Source organism: Physeter macrocephalus, chromosome 4, assembly GCF_002837175.3.
Source record: "Physeter macrocephalus isolate SW-GA chromosome 4, ASM283717v5, whole genome shotgun sequence".
Taxonomy (NCBI): domain Eukaryota; kingdom Metazoa; phylum Chordata; class Mammalia; order Artiodactyla; family Physeteridae; genus Physeter; species Physeter macrocephalus.
This window is the reverse complement of record NC_041217.1, coordinates 105,802,024-105,827,638: the sequence shown is the minus strand read 5'-3', so window position 1 is coordinate 105,827,638 and position 25,615 is coordinate 105,802,024. Positions and strand designations below refer to the sequence as shown.

The 25,615-nt window shown below is 37.9% G+C and overlaps 2 protein-coding genes across 6 annotated transcripts in view; one reads left to right on the top strand and one right to left on the bottom strand.

Annotated features, from left to right (window-relative positions):
- PKN2 (protein kinase N2) overlaps positions 1-3,654 on the top strand; it is a 192,466-nt gene extending 188,812 nt beyond the window's left edge. The window contains exon 23 of the mRNA XM_007110065.4: positions 3,616-3,654. Within this exon, the coding sequence (XP_007110127.1) occupies positions 3,616-3,639 (24 nt within the window). The 3' untranslated portion in view covers positions 3,640-3,654. The remainder of the gene's footprint in view (positions 1-3,615) is intronic.
- A 5,218-nt stretch (positions 3,655-8,872) lies between these two features.
- The window catches only part of KYAT3 (kynurenine aminotransferase 3), a 61,166-nt gene continuing 44,423 nt past the window's right edge, over positions 8,873-25,615 (bottom strand). For 2 of the 5 annotated variants that reach the window (XM_024119835.3, XM_024119836.3), the window contains 3 exons: positions 22,104-22,180; positions 21,605-21,691; positions 11,212-14,301 (listed from right to left, as the gene is read on the bottom strand). In XM_024119835.3, coding sequence (XP_023975603.1) covers positions 14,239-14,301; positions 21,605-21,691; positions 22,104-22,180 — 227 coding nt within the window. In that variant the 3' untranslated portion in view covers positions 11,212-14,238. The other 3 variants (XM_024119834.3, XM_028489179.2, XR_008617212.1) reach the window with 3 other exon arrangements.

Genomic DNA, 25,615 nt, shown 5'->3' with positions numbered 1-25,615 from the left:
TTTTGTTGTTAGTACAGCATTGGCAATTTCTAAAGCATTTTCATCAACATAATCCCACTTAATCTTTGTATCTGATCCTGAGATTGAAACACACAGAGTTGGGGTTGTGTCACCTAGGAATCAATAATGCAGACTATCATTTACCAAAACTTCTGGCTTGTTAATATCATCATTTTTATTTAACTTAGCTATATGAATTAAATAAAATTATTTATTTAAATCTATTTAAGCGAACTCATCTTTTTTAAACTTTTAAAATAAAGTTTTAAGTTTATGTCACTACTGTGAAATCACAACTTGATAGGTTATAGTTCTTCCCAAGTATAAAATGCTTTAGATACCTAATAAATGATTTTTTAAAGTTTGTGACCCAACTAGATATATATTTTTTTAATTTATTGAGGTATAATTACATACCATAGAATTTACCTGTTTAGAAGTCAGTGATTTTTATTAATTTTACCGAGTTGTGCAACCATCCCCATAACCCAGTTTTAGCACATTTCCATCATCCAATAAGATCACTCATGCCCATGTACAGTTAATGCCCATTCCACTTCCAGCCCCAAGAATCACTCATCTACTTTCTGTCTCTATAGATTTGCCTTTTCTGGACTTTTCATGTAAATGGAATCATATGATATGTTGTCTTTTACATCTGGCTTCTTCCTCTTGGTGTAATGTTATGGAGGTTCCTTAGATTTACCTGTGGCCTTGCTTGTGGAAACATTGATATATAAATGTCTGTTATAAAAGTGTCTGTATGTATATTGCAGAAGATGACAATTTCCTAACTTAAGCAAGGTTTGACAAATACTTGATTGGAAATTACAGAATATTTGAAATATGTCATATGACATATTCTGCTGGACTAGGAAGAATAGAGGATTCACTGAAATGTATGACCAGCTCTGACTGGGACTCTTTTGGAAATGAGATGAATTGTCTAGAATATTAGACAAACCTCATTTAACTGGTGGCTGAGGGGCCATATGTATTACTTCTAGAAATGTGAGGGGTTTGTATTTTAATTTTTCAAATGGTTTTTTATGTATGAAGATTTTCAAACACTAAAAATTAGAGACAATAATATTATGATCCTCATATACCTATCATCCTGATTAAACAATTATGATTTTGCCAAATTTTTTTGTGTATACTTTTCTTTCCTTTTTTCTCCCTTTACTAAAGTATTTTTAAAATAAATCCCATATATCACATGCATACTTTAGTCTACATTTCCAAAAAACATGGACTTTTAAACCTTTTTTATAAAGCATTATAATACTTCCTAAATTACCAAAGATATTTTTACTCACTAAGTTTTCAGTTGGTGATTGTCCTGGGCCTGCTTCTTGCTGGTTTGGCTTCACTGGGCAGAAAGGTAAAACCCTGCTGAAGGTGGGAGAGCCAGAGAGGGAAAGGGAGGGCCCCACATGGAGCTGCAAGAACTAGGTGAGTTCTTGAAAGTAGGCCTGAGGTCCTTTTACATGAGGCCATTTATCAGGCACCTCACATTCATTATCTTATCTAGTTCTTCATTATCTTGTCAGGCAAGTATTATTATTCTCCTTTTAAAGTCTTAGAGAGGTTGAATAGATAAATTGCCCAGTGTTACACATAAGTTAGTGGTGGTGATAGAATTCAAAGCCAGGAATGACTGACTCTAAAATTGTCCCACTTCTATGCATGCCTACTATGTAACTGTTATTCCAAGACTATATTTTTAAGCCCAAATTTCTGTGCCCTGGGAAATACAGATTATATTTGTAGAAGCATTCATTATTCTTTTAGTCTTTAATAAAGGCATAAAGCTTTATTTGAATACAGGTAGAAGTAGTAATAAACAATAATCATGATATTAATAGTATCAGTAAACACTCATATAGTGCTTACTATGTGCCAGGTACTATTTTAAGGCTTTGCATATATTAACTCATTTAATCTTCCCAACAACTCTATGAGTTGGATACTATTATTGTCCCCACTTTATGGATGGAGAAATTGAGGCACAGAATGGTTAAGTAACTAGCCTGAAATCACACAGCTAGTAAATGGCAGAACTGGGATTTAGACCCTGGCAATTTAGCTCCAGAGTCCAGGCAGTATGCCTCCTATTAGAAACTCAATATACAGAAACTCACCTTATAGACCTTAAGATCAGGAAATGGATTCAACAAGCAGTGCACCTGCAGCTATCATGTGGGCTGATTTTGTGGGGCAGCTGTACTCTAAAATATTCTGGCCAGCTGTCTGCCTAAGGACACTTGTGTTTGTCAGTTCATGTGCTACCTAAACTGAAATGTGCCTGGCTCATATCCCATTGCTAAATGTACTTGCATATGTGATCCTGAATTGAACTTTTCAATTTGTTTTTTGATTTATTTGAAATCTTTGATTCTCCAGTACTGGCAGCTAGTTGTCCATTTGAGAATAAATCTACTTTTTCACTGAGAAAAGGCAGCAGCTTCTCCAAGTGTTAGAAAGTAGAATATAGGCTTAAAACACTAATAATCCATAAATAGAAAATATTGTCATTATCCCCTTACAGAATCAAGGAAGAAGAGTGCTAGAAATTAACTCACTTTTTAATTCAATGTTCAGTGGGCAATAGTTTTCTTTTAAACTTCTAAATTACTCCGCTAAAAACAAAACAAAACAAAATAACTCTAAAGGGTTCACACTACTAGCCTGTGACTTTTAAAATCAGTATTTTTTCCAAAAAGATATCATTTGGCATTCAGTATGACTTCAAAAGTTATGCTATGCTATTTAGTGTTGTTTTATTAAATGTTTTGAAGCTAATATTTTTTCCCAAAATAACAACGTTCTCATTTTATAATAAAAAAATGGGGAGATTGAATGATATATGAGAGTATAAATTCCTAAAAATGTTTTTTAAGTATATTTATTTTAGTGTAAACAAAATTTATCTTTAAAGTCCTATTAATGGTTTTCAAGTAATGAACTATTGGGGGAAAATAAGAACATGAAACATTCATGTGACCCGTTACTTGACACTTTCTTACAGAGAGAATTTTAACATTACTGTTTCCGTGAAAATCACATGCTAAAAATCTTATTGTGTAAAATAACTACCTATTTTCAAGTAATCTCATATTAATTGTGTATTAAATTAAAACTCCTTATTAATTATAAAGTATGACCATGTGATGAGAATATAAAATTGCTCTCATTACTGTCTCTCATGATGGCCACATATTGCTCACAGTATTATAAGTTGATACAACCCTTTTAGAAAGCAATTCAGCAATACTCCAGAATGATTTAGATGTGAAAACCTCTTGAGCCAGTAATCCCGCTTCTGAGAACTGGAGTAAGGAAATAACCTAAAATATGGGATACTATATTCATGAAGGTGTCCATTGCAATGTTTTTTACAATAACATTGGAAGCAAGATAAATGCTAAAAATAGGAAAATTGTAGTTTTGGTTATAACGTTATGAAACAGAGGCAACATTTACCTTTGAAATAGGAAAATGATATACAGACAGTCCCTAAGGTCTTAGTGCAATTTAGGTGGTAAAAACCAATTCATGTACCAAGACCCTTTTCTAAGCAACGCTTTACCATGGTTGATTCTACTACTACAGGTGCTTGAAAATAAATGGTGGTGAGCTCACTGAAGGCTGAAGCATCCAAATTTTTCCTTTGGACCTTTGTGACTTATCTTTTGCATAGAGAAGACATCCAATAACTGTGGTTTGTGTGAGTTATTGATTGATTGAATGTATTTTAAAATATCATTATTCTAACTGTTCTTCACAGTAATTAAACCAAATTAGGGAGGTTTACGAAGAGGGTTTTTCCATTAAGACTAGCTTTTCCTTTTTTTTTTACCCTAGTGTTTTCTCTCCTCTACAAAATTGTCCATTATACCTGCTCATTCTCACTATTTTCTGACCTTTCCTACCTAGGATTTTTCTCTTTCGCATTAACGAGATGAAAGGACCCGCCCCACACTTGTGAAATAAAGCATTTGCCACCCACTGTCCTGCCACTGATCTTAGCCAAAATGGGTAATCTCTACTCAGTGTCTCATGTTGACATCACAAGAGTCCACGTTATCACCACTAGTATTATTTTCTGAGTATTAACAACATGCCCACTCTTGAGTGTTTTAAATGGCAGTAAGATAAGCAGTTCCCATATATAGCTTAATAGAGGTGGTATTCAGTACACCATCAGTTACTTAGAATACTTTTATTGGGATGGGTTTTTTTCAAGTTAAAAAAAAAAAAGAAAGTTAACTTGAATGTAGTTTTTCTATTAAAACCACAAAACCCACAACGGTTTAGCAGTCTTCCACTGTTTAATGACTTTATGTCATTTGCAACCAAATGCAGTATAAAAGATGCATAGGAAGCCCCTGCCACTCTTTGCATTCATCTGTTCCCACCCAGTGTTTGGACCTTTCAAGCTAATTTTGTAGCATTCTCATCAAAATGCTCACTCCTAATATGTCTTTGGACTATCATCTTTACTTTCTCAGTTAGGTTAAACTCTGGCTGTAGTCTGACATGATTGTCTATTTTGCAAATGAGGGACTGGTATATCTTTCTGCTTTCTTTTCTGTTATGTGGAAGTTAATTTAAAAAAATAAAATTCCCCACAAACCCAAGGTCAGTAGTTTGATTTTACAATAGAGATCCTAAGAATTTCCCACTAAACTAAATGGTCGCAACTTTCTACATTTAAAATAACTAAACTTGCTTGAGTCTTTCAAATTTTCAAAATATTGTTCCAGAGTAAAATGATATGAGCTACACTTTAAGTTAATGAGAATTTAGTTATGGCTTGCTTTCAAACAACTACATACTCTGTGATAGATCATTCCTTTTATTTGAGTACTTTTATTTGGAACTCAAAAGTATTTGTATGTATTAATATGGAAATACACTTTTCCTTTTAATTGATTATGAAATAAAGAGGAAGACTATGTGACTTCTTAAGATAATTTGTTGAGTGCTGTAGACATCTACTCCCATTTCCTGAACAAAAGGCTATGCATGGGGGTGTCACACCACACTGGCAGTCATTCAGTTCCTCTGACTTCTCAAGCTCCTTCAACCTCAGCATTTTGGCCACAAGGTGGCACTGTTTACAGCTCAGGTGACACTGCCATGTTGCAACTGTATAAGCAAGAAGCCTGCCAGTCTTGAAGTTATGTACGTTTTCAAACAAATTTTTTATTTGAGGAAATGAAAATTATTTAAAATTCAGAGCATAAGATTGTATTAATATTTTGATATGGTCTAACACCTAATTTGCATAATTCAAATTCATGTAAGATAACATCCATATCGTGCCCAGGAATAATCATCTATTAATGTATTTTTGTTTTATTTGCACAAGCAGATCACGTTCAATAGTCTATTCATTTTGTTTCAAGTAACAGAGATGAACTGCATTCTTTGACTAGATACCATAATTTATTGACCTATTATGCCAATAATGGAGGAATTGGTTGTTTCCAGTTTTGTGATATTATAAACAATGCTGTCATGAACATTCTTGTTCATATTTGTGGGTGAAGCTTTGCATGTTCAAAGTGTAAATACCTAACAACAGAATCAGGGCATCAAAAGACATGCTCATACAACATTTTGATAGATATTGTGAAATTGCCCTCCAGAGATGTTGCACCAATTCAAGTGTCCATTTCCCCAGGTTTGGAAGGCAGGATAGCATTATCAGCATCATTTCAGACTGAGAACCAGGCCCTCATTAGAAATATTTATTTGCCAGGCAAAAGGGAGATAGATGTAATTCCAAGCTTGTGTGTGTGTGTGTGTGTGTGTGTGTACATATGCATGTGAACATATGCACTCCCTGGCTTAAAAATGCTTGCATACCACTACTCTATTAAATCTAATTGTCTTGGAGCCAGGAGCCAAGTGCAACTTTGAGTCCTGTATCCTGGGATTGGGATTCCAGAGGTCAGATAGAGTCCCACATTATTGATTAGCTGAAGCCTTCAGCACAGGTGATTCAGAAGCCTGGCTAACCATATCTGCAGTTTTAGGAAGAATATTTGGCACTTCAGGAAACTATTAATAAGTGAAAGAGATGGGCCAAACAGAGACCCAAGGTTAAAAACAAAACAACATCAAAAAACCAGTGGTGTTCTGAGGGCCAAATTCCATCTGCAGAAATTCATTTATTCAGTGCTACTTTATGCCAAACTCTGCTTTAGGTGTTGTGGATACAGCCATGAACAAAACAATAAAAATCCTTGGTCTCATGGAACATATGTTAGGAGGGGATAAAAATGATAAATAGAATGAGAGACACACTTTAAGTTCAATGGTAGTTAAGTGCTAAGGAGAAAAATAAGGCAGGGAAAGGGGATGAGGAGAGCCAGGATTTACAATTTTAAATGGGAGGTCAGATAAGTTCACCTGAGATGACATTTGAATAAAGATTGGAGGTAGCCAGGTGGACACTGGGTGGAAAGTATCTAGGCAGAGGGAACCTCAGGTACAGCGGACCTAATCTGTAGCAGCCCTGGTGATCGGCAAGCAGTGCATGGAGGGAAGGGCGGAGTAGTAGGAGATGAGGTTAGGGAAGAGCAGAGTCAGGTCATGCAGGGCTCCAAGGTCAGAGAGACGATTTTGGCTTTTACTCTGAGTGAGACTGAGTAGTATTGAAGGGCTTTCACCAGCGAAGTGTCATTCACAGATTTTCCTTCAAAGTGGTCAGTTCCCAGGGTAGAGCAGGCAGACTAGTGTTTTACCAGGGCATTCCAGAGAGAGAAAAATCTTTAGAAAACTGAATGGTTTTCATGAGTTTTGTATCCTTTTGTACATATACTGGTCAGCAGAATGCTTCAAGAATAATTATAGGGACTTCCCTGGTGGTCCAGTGGTAAAGAATCTGCCTTACAATGCAGGGGATACGGCTTCGATCCCTGGTCAGGGAACTAAGATCCCACATGCTGTGGGGTAACTAAGCCTCTGTGCCCCAACTGCTGAGCTCGTGTACCTCAACCAGAGAGGCCGCGTGCCGCAAACTACAGAGCCCACGCATCCTGGAGCCCATGCGCCACAACTAGAGAAGAGAAAACCCACATGCCACAGCTAGAGAGAAGCCCATGTGCTGCAACGAAAGGTTCCACATGCCTCAAGGAAGGTCCCGCGTGCCGCAACTAAGACCCGATGCAGCCAAAAAATAAATAAAATTTAAAAATAACTAAATTATTTAAAAATAAATAAAATAAAATAACAAATTTTTTTAAAATTAAAAATAATAATTATAAAAGTGGTGTTATAATAAGTCATCTGGGGGAATTCCCTGGCAGTCCAGTGGTTAGGACTTGGCACTTTCACTGCTGAGGGTACGGGTTCAATCCATGGTCAGGGAACTAATATCCCGCAAGCTGTGCAGTGTGGCAAAAAAAAAAAAAAAAGTCGTCTCAGTAATTTACACAGAAAATGAGGTTATGGTAATAGAAGCTATAGCTCTAAGGTTTCAACTAAAATATGATGTTTATGCTTTCAATGGATAATTAATGAGGGGGTAAAGATTTTAAAAAGTAATAGTTCAGGATAACCACTCTCATTGACAAAAGGACAAAATTATTATTCATCTTTTTTACTATGAGATTTTGCTACAAATGACAAGTTTTACATAATATAAGAAAAAAGATGCTGTATTAAATGTCAAAGAAAGTAGCAGCTGTATAATATGATGAAGTTAATATTGATTAGAAAATCTAATTATTTCTACAATTTATTTTGATCTATCCCAATACAGCTGTTTGTCAGCAGGTGAAGTTACTATTTAATTGGCATGACTGAGTAATTAGATGTATTCTCAGAGCAGCAATAAAATGAAATTCTCATGTCTCAGGAATGTGGTTGAGGTTTTTGTTTTGTTTTATCCTTGGGTTTAACCAACTGAGACCAAGAAGACTTCTTGTTTTATCTGGAGACAATTTTTGATTTAAAATATTTGGTAATTGTGTAGTTATATAATTGTTTTTATCATAAGAATGATGGGAAAAAAGTATGAGTTTGACAAATATTTGTGATGATTTACCTTTCTCTCATACTAAATCCTTCAGGACCTCACCATCTCCTTCCTGGGCTCCTGCAGGAGCCTTCTGATTTGTCTCTCTCACTACCTCCAGGCCTTTTCATCAGGTCAGTTTATCTTCTAGAAGAAAAATTTGATCTGCGTACCGTATCTTCTATATCAGGTAGTAATTCATTCATCTGTAAATAATAAAAAAACCTCTATTCTGGTGGCTTAAAAAATAGGGGTTTATTTGTCTCATGCATTACAAATTCTGGGGTTACAGTAGCTCCAAATTGCTTCCAGGGTCTGTCTCTTCTTTCTGCTATGCCATCCTTATTATGTAGGCTTTCACTCTGATGCCAGTTGCTGCCTGAATGCAAGATGGCTGCTGCACCTCCAGCCCTTACTTCTATAATACATTCCAGGTAGGAAGAAAGTAGAAGGATGAAGAGGACAAAAAAACGAAGAAGTCTCAGGATAACTTTGCCTCATCTTTTTCCATGAAGGGAAGCTCTTCTCAGGCACTTTTGACTAGTTGCAAGGGAAGCTGAGAAATTGGATATTTTGGCTTTTAGCCTCCATAGTAGAAGTAGTCAAAGGAGAAGGTGGATTATCATTGGCTTTTGGATAGGCAAACCTATCTTCCAAAAAAAATCTTTAAAAATTCATTATTGTGTGAAGTCCATATCTCATTATTATAATACAGTATGTCATAAAATGAGTTCTTACATAACTTTGGGAATTTGTAGACAACTTATCATCATTTTTGCTAATCTACTTGTATTAGAATTCTTCAGAGAAACAGAACCAATAAGGTGTGTGTGTGTATGTATATATATATAGAAAGAGATTCATTTTACAAAACTGACTTACATGATTATGGAGGCTGGCAAGTCCAAAATCTGCAGGGTAGGCCTGCAGGCTGTAGAACCAGGAAGAGACCATACTGCAGTTCAAGTCTGAAGGCCCTCTGCTGGAAGGATTTCCTCTTGCCCCAGGGGCGGGGGGTGGTAAGGTTGGGGAGGGGAGGTTGGGGAGGTGTGTCAGTCTTTTGTTCTGTTAAGGCCTTCAACTGATTGGATGAGGCCCACCCACATTATGAAGAGCAATTTGCTTTACTCAAAGTCTACTGATTTAAATGTTAATCTCTTCCAAAAACACCCTTTCAGAAACATCCAGAATAATGTTTGACCACATATCTGGGCACCATGGTGCAGATAAGTTGACACATAAAAACTAAGCACCACCAATATACCACCTACATTAACCATGCCTGAATGTCAGGAAATAACATCTGCTAAAAGGTAGAGAGCATAGGGCTCATTTAGAAATTGAAATGAGTTCAGTAAGACTAGACATTTGAGTAGGAAAAGATGGGAAAGATGGACTGGAGGAGTAAGAGGGAGACCATATCATACAGGGCACTGTAAGCCCTGATGAGGAGAATCTGAGTGACTGAGGAAAAATGACCTTCAGGGGTGATTCCCTTACCTGACTAAGTAATGAACTCATTCTTTCCTCAATCAAGAAGGGTTTGCAGCAGGGAGATCAGCTCGGTGCTTTGTGACCGCCTAGAGGGGTGGGATAGGGAGGGTGGGAGGGAAGGAGACGCGAGAGGGAAGAGATATGGGGATATATGTATAACTGATTCACTTTGTTATAAAGCAGAAACTAACACACCATTGTAAAGCAGTTATACTCCAATAACGATGTTAAAAAAAAAAAAAAAAAAAAAGTTTGCGGGACTTCCCTGGTGGCGCAGTGGTTAAGAATCTGCCTGCCAATGCAGGGGACACGGGTTCAAGCCCTGGTCCGGGAAGATCCCACACACCGCAGAGCAACTAAGCCCGTGTTCCACAACTACTGAAGCCCGTGTGCCTAGAGCCTGTGCTCCACAAGAGAAGCCACCGCAATGAGAAGCCCTCGCACCACAACGAAGAGTAGCCCCCGCTCGCCACAACTAGAGAAAGCCCGCGCACAGCAACAAAGACCCAACGCAGCCATCCATAAATAAATAAATAAACAAACAAATAAATAAATGGTTTGCATCAGAGAATGATCGTCTAAAAACCCTAAACACCAAAATAACCCAAAACAAAACCACAAAACAACAGCAACAAAACTCATTTATGTTAAGAGCAATGGAGAGTAAAAGATTTTAAGTCACTTAAGACATTTTCTCATCCATTTCCTCCCTTTGTCATTCTGTCCCTTCTTTCAACCAATGTAGTCCATGTGAAGTTGACCTTGGATTGGCTTAAGTTAGTTAGCATGTCCAATCCCCTTGGCCTCAGCAGATAGCTCAGGAATGAGCCAATACGACACAATATATCATTTGCTGGAGCTTCGGAGAAAGTGTCCTCTTTTGCTGGATTTGCTAGTGTCACCATATGATGCTCAGAAACTGCTGTAGCCGTGTTTCTATCCAGGAGGTACAACGTGGGGATACAGCTGACACAGAGAAGACAGAACTACGAAATGGAGCTTGGTGATATATAACAATATGAGTCTTGGATCAAGCTGTAACTGAAACTAGACTACTAAAATGTTGAGGCAGACAATTCCTTTTTATTTGATTTAAACCCATACAGGTTAGGCTTTCTGTCACTTGCAACAGGAATAATCTTAACTAATATATGTAACATGATCACATTTGCATTTTATAAAGCTTGTTTGGGCTACAGGGATAAGTTGCAAGATCAAGACAGGGAGAACTGTTAAGAGTTGACTAGTAATTTAGTTGAGAAATGACATTGGTTGGTGCCAGAGTGGGGGCAATTGGAGCAGAGAGAAGTGATGGATTGAAGAGAGGTGGGGTACTATACAGAGGATTTGGATGTGAGGAGAAAAGTTAAAAATGACTTGTAGGTTTTCTGACTTGAGCAACTGGATTGGTGGCACCATTCACTGAGGTGAGGAACCCAGATTGACTAGGGTTTGCCTATAAAATGTCCATGTGAGATGACGAATGGGATACTGGATGTGAAATTCAACAGATAGAACTGGGCTGTTACAGATTTAAGAGTCACTAGCATGTATAGTGTAAATGAAGTTATTTAGTGAGAAAGACAAAATACCAATATCTAAGAAACAGGCAAAGGAGATGAAGGAAGAAGGGCAGAGTACAAAAGGCAACTGATGAACATGCAGCACCACAGGATCTAAAAAAAAAAAAAATTAGGGTTTAGCAAGGCCCAAGCGACCTGCAGTGGTAAATACTAAGAGGTAAAGCCAGATGGAACTGAGACATTTCCTTTAAACCTAAGAACATGGAGGTCATTAGAGAACTTAGAACAATAATGGGTATGGAATCCAGACTGTAGCGGGTTGAGGGTAAGTGAGGAGTGTGTGTTTGTGTGCGAGAAAGTGGAATCATCAAATGAGGAAAACTTTTTCAAGTTATTCCATTTTGCAGTAAAATTTCTCAAAAATCCAGAGCTAGGTCATCAGTCCCCTTTAGTCGCCAATACTGACATATTTGGCGCTCGTACCCAGTCTCATGTCTTTTTGGTTGTTCCTAGTTTGGAGGAATTATAAACCATGCTGCAATAAACATTATTTTACATATCAAAAAAAAAAGGTATGGATAGGATAGCACGAAACCATTATCCTTACTCCAGTCCTTGAGGTCTATGTTACTTCTCTGGCCTAATACCTGCTACTCCATCCCTTGGTTATTCCATCCAGCCACAGCAGACCTTTGGTATTCATCAAACATAAGACACCCTCCTGTTGTAGAGCCTTTGCACTGGCTATTCCTTCTGCCTGGGATGTTCCTCTCTAAGATCTTCACAAGGCTCTCTCCCTCTCTTCTTCTAAGTCTGCTTCTATGTGCCCTCCATGAGGCCCACCTGACCACACTGTTTAAAATTCCAATTTGCTTCCCTAAAACTCTCATTCCAACCTCTACCCTGCCTTACTTCTTTTCTTCATACAATTGCCATGTATAAGTTTTACAATATATTTCATTATGTTTATGATTTAGTTATTGTCTCTCCCCTATCTAGGAGAGTCCTAGAAGGCAGGGATCTTTGGTTCATTTGTTCACTGATACATCCTAAGTGCCTGAATATCTTAGGACAGTGCCTGGCACATATTAGGAGTTCAATGAATATTTGTTAAAGGAAAAAATGAAGGATGGAGGGAGGCCAGTAGGGAGAGAGAAAAAAATGGAAGGAAGAAATTTTGCCCTGAAGAGGAAGAGATAATAGGGTTGTAGATAGAATCAGGGAAAGGATTTTCTAAGATGGGAGAGATTTGAAAGTATCTTACTGTTGAGGAAGGGATCCAGTAGAGGCTGAAGATATAAGGGAATAGGCTGAACCAAGTCCCTGAGAATGTAAGAAGACATGGGATCCACAGTACAGGTGGTGGGATTAGCACTGGACAAGTCCAAGGCTGCAAAGAGTGGATTTAAACCCTGGTGAAAATTTTATCAAGTCCCCCACACGAGTGGACAGGCACAATTTTCACATGGAATTTGTTTTGCTATGCAATAGTTGGCTCTTGAGGTCCTGGCCTCCTTCTGGATGGCTGGGCCTAGTACTGCTTAACCACCAATCCTCCCCACTGTCCGCAGGCCCCGGGGGCAATAAAGAAAGGATGGATGCTGATGTAGATGTCATAGACTCACTTATTGGTAGAATCCCAGCTGGGAGTGCTGGTCTGGTGGTTCCTACTATTTCATTTTTTTAAATTTTGTTTTTCACAGAAGCAGGAAATTAGGTCATTTAATAGTACTGGCAGTGGTGGGCTTTGAGGTGTTAGGAGAATGGAGAAGCCTGGATATTTTTACTATGGAGAATGGAAGAATATTAGGAATTGCTGTTGTGGTAAAATGTAGAGAAAGCTCACTAGGGGAACACAGAAGAATTAAGTCAAGTTAAGGTCAATGACGTGCATTCATGGTTGTTAGAACCTGCCCAATTAGGCTGCAGTGCTCAGCAGCCCAGTTGCAAGCATGGAGCTTCAACCCCAGGGATGAGTTGTTGTTTATTTATTTATTTTGACCAGGCAGGTGAGATAGAACAATGAGCAAGTTATTCAAGGCAGCAAAAGTATCTTGGCTGAAGTTATGGATGATGAAATCTAACCTGGATATGGAAGGGAGTGAAGATACAAAGAGACTGATAGAAGGTTCTACAGACTACAGCAATGATTTTCAAACTTTAGTGGGAATAAGAATCACCTGGAAAGGGCCAGATTCTGAAATTATTATTCAGTAAGTCTGGGGTGAAGACCAAAATCTATTTTCAACAAAGATCCTAGTTGATTCTGATGTAAGAGGGCCATGGACCAATTTTTGAGAAATAGTGGATTTGAAATGATAGTTTAAAGTAATATTTTGAGAGTAGCTGAGTGAGAGAGAGAGACAGAGAGAGAGAGAGATGGAGAGAGAGGGAAATATTGGGCGGGGGTGGTACTTTGTGTAAGAATAGGTGGTTACAGTGTGAAATGACTAACTTATTATCTCAAAGATGGAACAGCCTGAAATGATGAAAGGTTTAGGGTATGCCCAAGGGAGTGGGTGGCTGAAGTGGAGAGTGGAGTGGAGGTGAATATCACCAGAGGTGAGGAGGTCAAAGTACCAAAAGCCTAGGTAATCCATGGAGACCTTGAAGCCACCCCAGATGATGGCAGTACTTGCAACAGAGAGGCAAAACTATGAGCAGAGTTCAAAGTCGTTAGTAAGTGAAGGGGAGAGAACTACAGGTGGGTAGAGACAAAGCAAAGATACAGAGTTGAGGGGGATGTAACTGGTTAAGGGTTTTCACGCAATGGCAGAGAAGTGAAACTGGCCAAGAGTAGTTGAGTGCTTATTGTTTGCCAGGCTTTACATACATCAGTCCATTTCATCCTCACAAACAACAACTCACAAACTTCATATAAAGTAGGTGCTATTTTTATTCCCCTTTTATGAGGAAACTGAAGCGCAGAGGAGGTTAAGCATCAACCAGCATCTCACAGTTCTTACCACTGTACTATACTGACTCATAAAATGGTCTAAAAGGTGTTTTAATACACTTCAGCTGAAAAAAAAATCAGATCTCCTGAATATTGTCAGGAGTGGGATTAACAATGGAAATAGTCCTTTAAATTTCATTTGTACTGAAAATTTTTTTTCAATACCCAACAAGTAGCAGTACTAAATAATTCCATACTAGGTCATTTAATAGAGACAATGCAGTCTGCATGTATCAAAACTTCTGTCTACTCCATGCCTTGATGATTTCTTCAGCAGCATCCAGTGTACTGTCTTTCTGTAAATTAATGAAATAATCATCATTACATATCAAAATAAATTCAAGATGAAATAAAGATTTAAATATAAAAAATATACCAAAATCAGTCCATCCGTAACAGTCATGTAGTGATGTGGGAACCTAGTGCTTCTCAACCCCTGATAACTTGAGCTGGGCCCAGATGGGCTCCAGCCAGTCCTTGGCCTCTGCAGCTAAGACAGAGCCCAAGAGCATTCATGGGGTGGGGGTAGGGGTGGGGGACACCTTGAGTTGTGTCACTGGAAGCTCTGCCCCATATTAAGCCACTTAATCTCAGCAGGAACACAGAGACTGGGAAATGGCATCCACAGCATCATCCCTTGCCTTAGTGGCCAAATACACAAGTCCCGAGCTCTTTAAGGAGCCCAGTAGCAAATCAAACAAACCAATTATTTATAATTCTATATCCCATTGCTGTCAGGCTAGAAAAGTGAATGAACCTCACAAGAATTCAATGTTAGGGGAGCTAGAGAAGCATCACGGCAATCACTACATCATACTGTTTTGTGATGCTGGCTGCCAATTCAGGGCACTTTATTACTACTTTCCTGACATCAAAGAAATCTACAAATTAACCAGTATAGGGCCAAAGAGCATCACCAAAAAAAAAATGATTGACAAACTGTATATACAGCTTAGACTGAAAACAGTTTAACCTGATCCCAGCCAAAACCATGTCCATCAGTGTGAACACCCTCACTCATAACCACTTGTGGCAGCCCAAGTGGCCTGCAGCACCAAAGACCCAGACTCGTAAATAACACTGATGCAGGAGGAGAATCTGAAGGATGTGCTGATGGGATCCATATTCACTGTTTCGTCCATTTGGGTGGGAAGTATACAAAATCACAGACCTCTTTCAAAGAGGCTTCTAGACAACAGAAGAAAATCCCTCCCTTAGCTGCCAACACACAGAGGATGCCAGGCGGAGCAAGAATGGAGGAATAAATTAATACACAATTACAGAAAAAAGTCAAAGAGTACAGAAGAGTTTACATTGAAAAATAATCATCTGCTTCTTCCCTCCCCACCCCTTCCTACTACTCCCACCATCCCCCAAAACAATTTATGGCAATTTCTGGTTTTAGTTCTAGTGGTTGTCACTAAAATCTAAATAATGTGTGTTTCTAATTTTTTATTTATCAACTTCAGACAATGTTCACCATTCTCTGCTCTGAATGAGGAAAAATTGGTTCATTCACACTATTCTGCCCCCTCCCATCTAAGTCTCACAGTTATAAGCCCCTAACTCTCACACTGTTTGAGGGTCAACTGTATTGATAAAATTCATTTGTTTTTTGAATAGGTAATATCTACCTATGGTAAAACATTAAATTGATGGATAAACTTCCGCTTTCTCTACTTCTCCTTTTCCTTTCTGTTCCATCTCTGCAGAGTGATTTAGTCCAAAAGCCATTACGTGGGGCTGAGTGAAATAGGAGATCATGTATGGGGGCAGGGGGAGACTTGACAGCCTGGTGCAGGGTGCTGCAGCCAGACTGGAGTGAGTAGACTTTCCAATATAGGTGGCATGATGTGGTGGTGATGGCAGTGGTGGCACTGACCAGGAACAGGGTGTCAGAGTCGAGGGGGGTAAGTAAGCAAGGCCTCTGTATGGCAGGGTGGTTCCAGGCAGCTTGGAGCCTGGAGGGGATGAGGCAGGTATCTGCCAACGCAGACAGGCAGGGAGTGTCAGAGCCCGTAAGGGAAGAGGAGGGCTTCTATGCAGTGGGTGACAGTGGTGGCCTTGGAGACTTAGAGGAGGGTATCTCTACAGGAGAGCGACAGCAGCAGATCAGCACAGGGTGTTGAAGCTCAGGTGAGGTGAGGATGGTGGCCATACAGGGGACAGGGGCAGCAGCCTGGTAGAGGTGTCAAAGCTGCCTGTCAGGGCTGCTGGGTGGAGGGGCAGGGGCACTGACAGGAGACTGGTCACATACAGAAGTACTGATTAAAGAAGTGGTTACATGATGAGCCAGGTGTTTTACTGTCAAAGAAGGGAGGGACAGATATGGATAGGGAGAAAGCTAGAATAAACTCTGTGGTGGTTTCAATATGTTTAGATAGACACAGAAATAAGTAGAATAGACACAGACATAGAATGTATGTAGATACATTTATATATTCCCTACATCTGTCCCCTGGGAGGGCCTGGGAATACTAATACCCCAACAGCAATGAGCACTCCTAATGCCCAGATCTTGGTTTCTTAATACCCTTCTCCACTAAAAGGTGATTCCAAGTTGGGCTAGATAATGACAAAATGAACCTGGTGCATCTTGCTATGCCAGAAAGTAAGGAAATGCTCAAAAAATGATGGGGACATGTCAAAGGAAACAGAGGCCAGCTTAAAGGGGCTCCTAATGGCCAAATCTGGGGAAATTTGAGCATCAAAATAAGTAATAATAATGATAAATTATAACCCACTGAATGAAACAGGAATCCATGAGTCCTTACATATATGAATGGATAAATAAATTGCTTGATGAGAGATGGAATATTTTCATAGTTTCAAAGTACCTCAACAAAACATTCATTATTTATCAATGGAAAAAGTGAAACTTTACAGTAGAGAAGCCTGGCAGACACCACCTCAATAAAGTAATTAAATTTAACATTACCAGCAGTAGGAAAAACTAAAATCATGTGCTGATAGGATGCAAAACAGTGAATAAAGCATCACTTCCACGGTTTCCTGCCAAAGGTGCATAATCTGAGTCTATTCACGAGTAAATGTCAAACAAATGTTGAGGGACCTTCTTCAAAATAATCGGTCAATAATTTTCAGAAGTATCAAGGTCATGAAAGTCAAGGAAAACTGAGGAACCATTCTAGCTTGAAGGAGACATGACAGCTAAATACAATGCACAATTCTGGCCTGGATTGACTGATTGATGACTGGCTAACTGACACGATTATGGCCTGGATTTATTTATTTACTTGCTTGTTTGTTATAAAAAAGACATTATTGGGGCAATTAGTGAAACTTGAACTGGCTCTGAGATTAGATAGAATGATATAGCAATGTTAAGTTCCTGATTTTGATGGTTATACTGTAGTAGAAGAATGTTGTATAATGGGGAATACATAATAAGGTATTTGGGAGTGATAGAGGCATCAATATTCAAGTTAGGAACTTATATAAAATTGTTTGGAAAAACAGTTCTTCAAACTTATCTATTAAGAATATTTCAAAATATTTTTTTAAAGTAACCCAGCTTCCCACCCATCTCCCACAACCACTCAGTTCTCCTCCCCAGAGGCAACACTGGGATTTGATTATGTCTCCTTCCAGGGACAGTCTAGGCACTTAAAAGCTTCTATCTCCCTCCCTCCCTTTTTCTTTTCATACAGATGATAGTATTCCTCACAAACTGGTCTGCTCCTTGCTTTTAGCTTATGCTCTATCACTCCACGGAGCTGCTTCACACTTTTATGGATGTGAATGTAACATAATTTATTCATGCAGCCTTCATTGGTGAATATTTTGTTTATAATCCTTTGATATTATAAAGTGTTTCAATGAAAATCCTCAAACACAAGACATTCAATGTACAAGTAAATCCACAGGAAAAAATCCTATAAGCAGAACTGCTGGGTCAGAAGATATGTGCATTTATATTTGGATGATACATTTTCATACTAACAACTGCAGAGATTTTACACATTATACTCATACTCTCAATCAATGCATGAGAGTGTCTTATGAAACTTTTCAGTTGTTTTGGTTGTTTCCAAATTATCAGAAAAAATAAAATTTCACTGCAGTTTTATTTTTCTTTTCTCTTATTATGAGTGAGGTATAGCATCCTTTCATATACTTAACAGCTACTGAGGACTTTACCCATAATCATTGTAAAGTGCTGCTGCTTTTGGTTTGTTTTGCCCTAAATTCAACCTGCTTTCTTTCAATTTCCACTTTCTTGGCACGTTTTGCCACCCTTTTATTTTTTGCTTTTCCAAGAGGTTTGGATGAGGTGTGTCAGCTTTCCCTAGGGACTTCTTGGTGTGGCTCCACTATCTTCCAATATTGAATGCTGATGCAGAGGAGGTGAGTCCACACTGATCCTCCTCTCCTGTCTCCACGGAGGCCTTGATCATCTTGTCTAGATGCCAAAGGACCATTTATAAAGTCCAATGGATTAAAACAAGGCATATCTCAGTGTTATTCTGTGACAATGTTCCCTGAGACAAGCCATTCCCTTCCCATTTTTAGATTTGTTTGTTTTCAATGGAAAGCATTCTCAAAATAAAGCTATACAATTCTTTCCCAGTTCCATTGGTCTGCCTCCCCACACCACTCCCTCCAGGAACTCTAGGTATTTCATTTGTCTTCCACGTCTGTAATTTTTCTAACATTTTAAAATTCTTTGTTCCTGGGAGTTCCCTGGTGGTCCAGTGGTTAAGACTCTGCGCTTTCACTGCTGTGGCCCGGATTCAATCCCTGGTTGGGGAATTAAGATCCCACACGGTGCGGCCAAAAACAAAATTCTTTGTTCCTTTCTACTTCTTTTTGCTCACTCTTCTCAATCCTCAGTGTGCTTACAGAAGTATTTAGTGTTCTCTGTGCTGTTTCCAATGTCACTACAATTACCGATAGCTTTATTTTTTCCCTTCAATTTCTTACCTGAGCTCTGACAGCTGCCATTTCATCTTCTTACATGATCTTACTCTATCTTCCCTGAACTTTAAAAAATCTCTGCTGTAACTCTTGTTTTACATGTTTTGAATTTGAAATATCACACTTTTGGTTTGCTCTATTGAAACAGTTTTTTTCTTTTTTTGGTTGAATATGCTCTGTCTGATACTTGTTTTTCACTGTACCTTTCTCCTTGTCCCCTTATAGTATCTTTTTAGATTCCTAGCTGGTTCCTTTTAATTACTCATCTTTGATTGAAATCTCTTTGTAAGCTACCACTGCCAGCACATCTACGTACGGCTCCTATTGTTCTGGGTAATAAGTAAGCTACCTGCTGGCTCTGTCTATGATCTGAAGACATATTTGCAGGTTTGTATAAAGGATGATCCAGGGAACCACTAGAAGGGAGCAGAAATTATCTCTGGCTCACAAGGTTAAATATGATTAATGTAGAGTTCAGAGAGAGGGAGTTCTTTTAGACTTTATTTCTTTCCAATTAATTTAATTGGCTCCCCCCAATTTAATGTATCCACACTGCCTCAACACAGCTTTAGCAAAAATGACAGAGGTGAAGACCAAATCTATACAGCCCTTTCTTTCCACCTGGTTTGCACAGGTGCTAGATGACATGACTGTATGTTTCTACTCTGCCTCTTCCATGGGGCCAAATGGGTCCGGAGAAGTTCCCACTACCAGTGCACTTACTGTTCCTGCTGTTCTGGATAATGAGTAGGCTACCTGTTGGCTCTGTCTATAATTTGAAGATGTAGAAGCAGAAGCCTTTCTTCGTGTCTTCCCTCTACCATTACCTTCATTGATTTGGCAACTCTTTCTCACTTCCTGGGGGATTCGTGAATTTGTTTTCCACTCTCCTAGTTGTTTCTTTGATAATTTCCAAGAAAGGAATGGGGAAGGGCCGTGTTTACCATTTTAAAACTGAAAGTCTTATGCTACTTTTTTCTTCTGTTAGTTCTGTTTATAACTTCAAATAATATACCTCTGTTTCTAGATCCACTATAAGATGCGAGTGTTAATGGCCTTACCCTTTCTTCTACATTTCAGACAATTAAATGTTGACATCGTTATGTTGGTAAGATTTATATTCTATTCTGGATAAGTCTCCCATAGTTTGTCTATAGGATGGCTCTAAAAGTTGAAAACAGTGTTTACATCATTCTGTCTAGACTTATACAAGAGTGTGCAGGTATAGAGAGTGCCTTAATCTTTAGAAGACTGTTTTCAGTAGTGATAGCATCTTATCACTAAACTGTTAAAAATAGCAATAATACATTCAGATTATTTTTAGCACAGATCTGATGGTACTGAATTCTCTTAGCTTTCATTCACCAGGGATGTATACTGTTTTCAGTTTTAAAGGACATTTTCCTGGATATAGAATTCTAGGCTGACATATTTTTTTATTTCAGCACTTTAAAGGTGTCATTTCATTGTAATCTGTTCTCTGCTGTTTCTGATAAGAAGTTAGTTAACATTCATACCTTTGCTCCCATGCATGTGAGGTGTAGTTTTTCTCCCGCTGCTTTCAAGATCTTATCATTATCTTTGGTTTTCAGCAGTTTGATTATGATGTGTCAAGATGTGATTTTTGTTTGTATTCTGTGTGGTTCACTGAATTTTTAGATCTCTAAGTGGCTTTTCACCAAATATGGGGAAATTTTGGCCATTATTTCTTTCTCTTTTTTTTTTTTTTTGTGGTATGCGGGCCTCCCTCTGTTGTGGCCTCTCCCGTTGCGGAGCACAGGCTCCGGACGCGCAGGCTCAGCGGCCGTGGCTCACGGGCCCAGCCGCTCCGCAGCATGTGGGATCCTCCCAGACCGGGGCGCGAACCCGGTTCCCCTGCATCGGCAGGCGGACGCGCAACCACTGCGCCACCAGGGAAGCCCTGGCCATTATTTCTTAAAATATTTTTTCTGCCACATTCTCTCTCTCTCTCTTTTTTTGATACTCCAGTTACATGTATATTATTACTTGACACTGACTCATAGATCTGAGACTCTCCTTATTTTTCAAAAATAATTTTTCCCTCTTTTTTCAGATTGGATGATTTCTGTGGATCTGTATTCAGGTGGACCCATTTTTCTTTCACAACTTCAATCCTCTGTGTTAAGCCCCATATATTTTTCATATCAGATATTACTTTTTAAAATTCTTAAAGTTCCATTTGGTTCTTTTTTAAGAATTTAAAATTAATTAATCTAGTCACTCATTATGACCATATTTTCCTTTAATTTCTTGAACACATTTATAATATATGCTTTAAAGTCCTTGTGTGATAATTCCTATATCTGGGTCACCTTAAGATCTATTTCTATTGACTGCATAGAAGTCACATTTTTTTCCATTAAGGGTCACATTTTCTTGTGTCTTCACATGTGTATTAATGTTTGGCCGCATGCTGGACATTGTAATGTTACAGGTAAGGAGTCTGATTACATTGTAATCCAGTAAGCTCAACTTCAAAAAGTGCTGAGTTTTATTCTGGTAGATTAATTTTATGGCAGCAAGCCAAAAATTAAAAACTGCATATGAGTACATCATGTCTAGCAACAGAAAAAAATGGTGATTTATAAATCAGAAGGAAGGACATTATAAATGTGTTTTTGAGTAGAACAGGGAACTTACTTTAATGAAGCAAAATCGCACAAATTTCTCAAACTGTAATTTGGTCTCTGCATTACAGAATGCTGAAACTGGGATGGCTGACAATTTCTGAAAAACAAATAGGAATATAAAATAGGAAAAACAGGAAAACTACTTACACTTTAAATATTAATTTTTGGAGCATAAACATTAAAAACAAATAGATACTTCTAAATATTCACAATAATTTCCAGAAGAAAAATGTTTTTTAAATCCTCCAGGGAATTCCCTAGTGGTCCAGCGGTTAGGACTCCACACTTTCACTGCCGAGCGCCCAGGTTCAATCCCTAGTTAGGGAACTAAGATCCCGTAAGCCATGCAGCACAGCCAAAAATAAAATAAAATAAAATAAAATCTTCCAAATAGCTATGAGTAGAATATCATGTAACAAAACTACAGTTAAGTTTTTAAAGCATGTCATCAGGTTTCCTTCATAAATTATAACATACAGCACAATATTGCAAAGGCTAATAAACATTACCTTATTTTTAGTCATCCATTTTACAAATTTATAGTCATAAGGTTCGTTGCTGTTCTTCATATCAGAAAGGTCTGTATCTAAAACAACAATAAAAATTGGATGGCCTATGTATTACATCTGAGGCAACATGTATTTCATTTGTCTATCAAGATTCAAAATTTTCTCTCAAAATGTTCTCAGGCTGGATTCATACTGCATGGTGTGGTGGGAAGTAAGGAATTCACAGAGAAGCTTTACTGATACTCTAAGGCAGTACTCACATATACATCTGATTGATCATGCTTGTTTATACAGCTTTTAGCATTGGAAGAGAGTAGGAAAGGGGAAGGACAAAGAAGAGTGTTGCCTTTCCGTTTAAAAATAATATAAGGCTCTATGATCATTATTAAGGAAATAACACCTAAATTTAGAGTACTCATCTGTAATAATATGTCTCCAAATGGTAATTCATTATTAGATTGTAAGCTCCACGGGGGTATTGCAATCTATCGCTATCCCCATCTCCTAGGTCAGAGTCTAGCATATAAGTAATGAAAAGCATATTTGTAGAATGAATAAGTTAATATTATTCATTATTTATGAAGGGAAAAATGCCTAGGTAGTTCTCCCAAGTGATATCTTTATTGTTTCCTCTTCCAAACTTTATGCTTAAAAAATTTTTTTTTTTAATTTGGTGAAAAACTTCAAATATGTATTCTTATACTTATCTCTTGTTCCAATCTTGCTTTAAGGTCTGGGCAAGATATTTCTCTGGCATTCAGATTCAGCAATCTACATTTCATATTGTTTCGATTTTATTGACTTGTACTCAAGATCTTTTTGAATGCCCCAAAGCAACAAACATTGATGGCTACTGTAATCAATGAAATTTTACAATTTATTACTCAGAATAAATTGAGGCAGTTACCTTTACCTTTTTTCTTTTATTCACTAAATACTACTGGGTCCCTTCAAATTAACAGTGTCAAAACCTTGACATTGAAGAAAGTTTCACCTGTATTTTTTTTAAATGACTTAATATGGTTTTCCTTAATGATTGTATTTCAATTTTCTCCCGTGCTTTAAGAATGTAAAATTTCCATATAATAATGCTAATAATACTCTACCATTTATTACTATTTGTTAAACATGTTACATGATTCTCTCATTTATTTGTCCTACAATTCTGATAGAAGCAACAATCCTCATTTTACAAATGAAGTTAAATTACTATTTCAAGTCATATGTATGTATGTGTTTTTTTTTGTTGTTGTTTTTTTGTGTGTGTGTGGTATGTGGGCCTCCCTCTGTTGTGGCCTCTCCCGTTGCGGGGCACAGGCTCCGGACGCGCAGGCTCAGCAGCCATGGCTCACGGGCCCAGCCGCTCCACGGCACGTGGGATCCTCCCAGACCGGGGCGCGAACTCGGTTCCCCTGCATCGGCAGGCGGACGCGCAACCACTGCGCCACCAGGGAAGCCCTGTATGTGTGTTTAATTCAGATTTGGTTCTAACAAAATGACAACTTAAAATAGAGTCTAACTGTAAATTATGTGAAAACTCCAAGTGACAAGTACACAATAGTAGCATACTCAAAGGTAACCTGGAGAAAGGAGTGATTACAGCAGTAGAAGAAAGAACAGGAGGGTACTTACTAACTGTAATTGACACAGGCTGTACTACTCATTTATTCTTTTTTTTTAAAATTTTTATTGGGGTATAGTTGATTTACAATGTTGTATTACTTTCTGCTGTATAGCAAAGTGAATCAGTTATATGTATACATATATCCACTCTTTTTTAGGTTCTTTTCCCATATAGGTCATTACGGAATATTGAGAAGAGTTCCTTGTGCTATACAACAGGTCCTTATTAGTTATCTATTTTATATATAGTAGTGTGTATATGTCAATCCCAATTCTTCCAACTTATCCCCCCCACTCCACGCCTGCTTTCCCCCTTGGTAACCGTAAGTTTGTTTTCTACATCTGTGACTCTATTTCTCTTTGGAAATAAGTTCATTTGTACCATTCTTTAGATTCCACATAAGAGCGATATCATATATTTGTCTTTCTGTCTGACTTACTTCACTCAGTATGACAACTACTCATTTAGTCTTGTAACGCTTAGAAAAGAGAAATTTATTGCCATGGTGCTCAAAGAAAAATAAGGGAATAAATATAATTCTAAAGACTTTATAGTTAGAAGAAAGTTGGAATCTACTTCTTTTGAATGCTTGAGTCAGAGACTCTCAAAAAAACTAAATATTTTTTTTATTGAAGGTAGGAATTTGAACCATATTAAAATAGCACTAGCTTATTTAAGTAACCTATGAGAATCAAAATTGGTTGTTGCATTCCCACTATCTCCTCCCTAAGTTTGGACCTTATCTCACTAGAACAACTGTAATAATCTTCTTATCTGTAATCTTGTCTTCTAATCAAATATTTCCCTTTTTAGTTCTAGGATGATGCTCATTGGTCAGGAAAGTTGCTTAGTATAGCAGGAAAAAGATAAGTTCACTGGTTAGGACATGCATCTCTGGATTCAGAGCCCAGCTCTGCTACTTATTAGTTGATTAACTTCAGTAAATTTCTTGATTTTCTATCTCATCTTTCTCATCTATCAATGGGGATATAATAGCACCAATCTCATAGGGCTTTTGTGAGAATTGTGATATTTGTAAAGCTCTTAGTATAATACCTACTAGATCATAAATGCTCAAAAAATATTAACCAATTAGCCATTGCTATAAGTTTTAAAGAGAATTACTATGTCCATGAATTTTATGGCTCATTTTTATTTTTAAGCTACCATCAAGTGAAAGTGGTGTTTCTTGCTTCTGTCTTTAGCAAATTGTGGGACCAACCTCTAGTATACGGAAGAATTTCTACACTCAAATCAATCTGAGAAGACGAAAGAGTAAAATAAAGTGAACTTCATCTTCATATGTAGAAGGGTCTTATAGATACTAACATTTTTCTCACACAGGTGAAGGAGGACCATAAATAACACACATCTTTTTTCCCCATCATCATTAAAGGTTTTCTAGCCCAAATCCTTTCTGCTCCTATTACAACCACACTAGTTCAAGATCTAGGACCTAAACCAATATTACATGCAGGCTGGATCAACTGAGGATAGAATGAGAAACTGTTTAAGAGCTTAATGCAAGCAAAAGTTGCATTACTGTCCTTTTGATGTTTAACATCAAAATGTGATAAGTGCCTTTTAGTTTCGTTCTAGAAAAGACTTATTCTTATCTAAAAAGCTGTTAAGTTTACTTTTATCCAAGGATTATGTAACTAATTCCATTTTTCTATTTGCCTTTGCTGCCATGAAGTTTGGACTCAAGTTAATGCTAATTACAATACAGCTGACCCTTGAACAACACAGGTTTGAACTGCATAAATCCACTTATACACAGATTTTTTTTCAATAGTAAATATCATGGTACTATACAATCCAGAGTTGGATAAATCCACTTATGTAGAACCTTGGATAAGGAGGGACTGCATGTACAGAGGGACCTCAG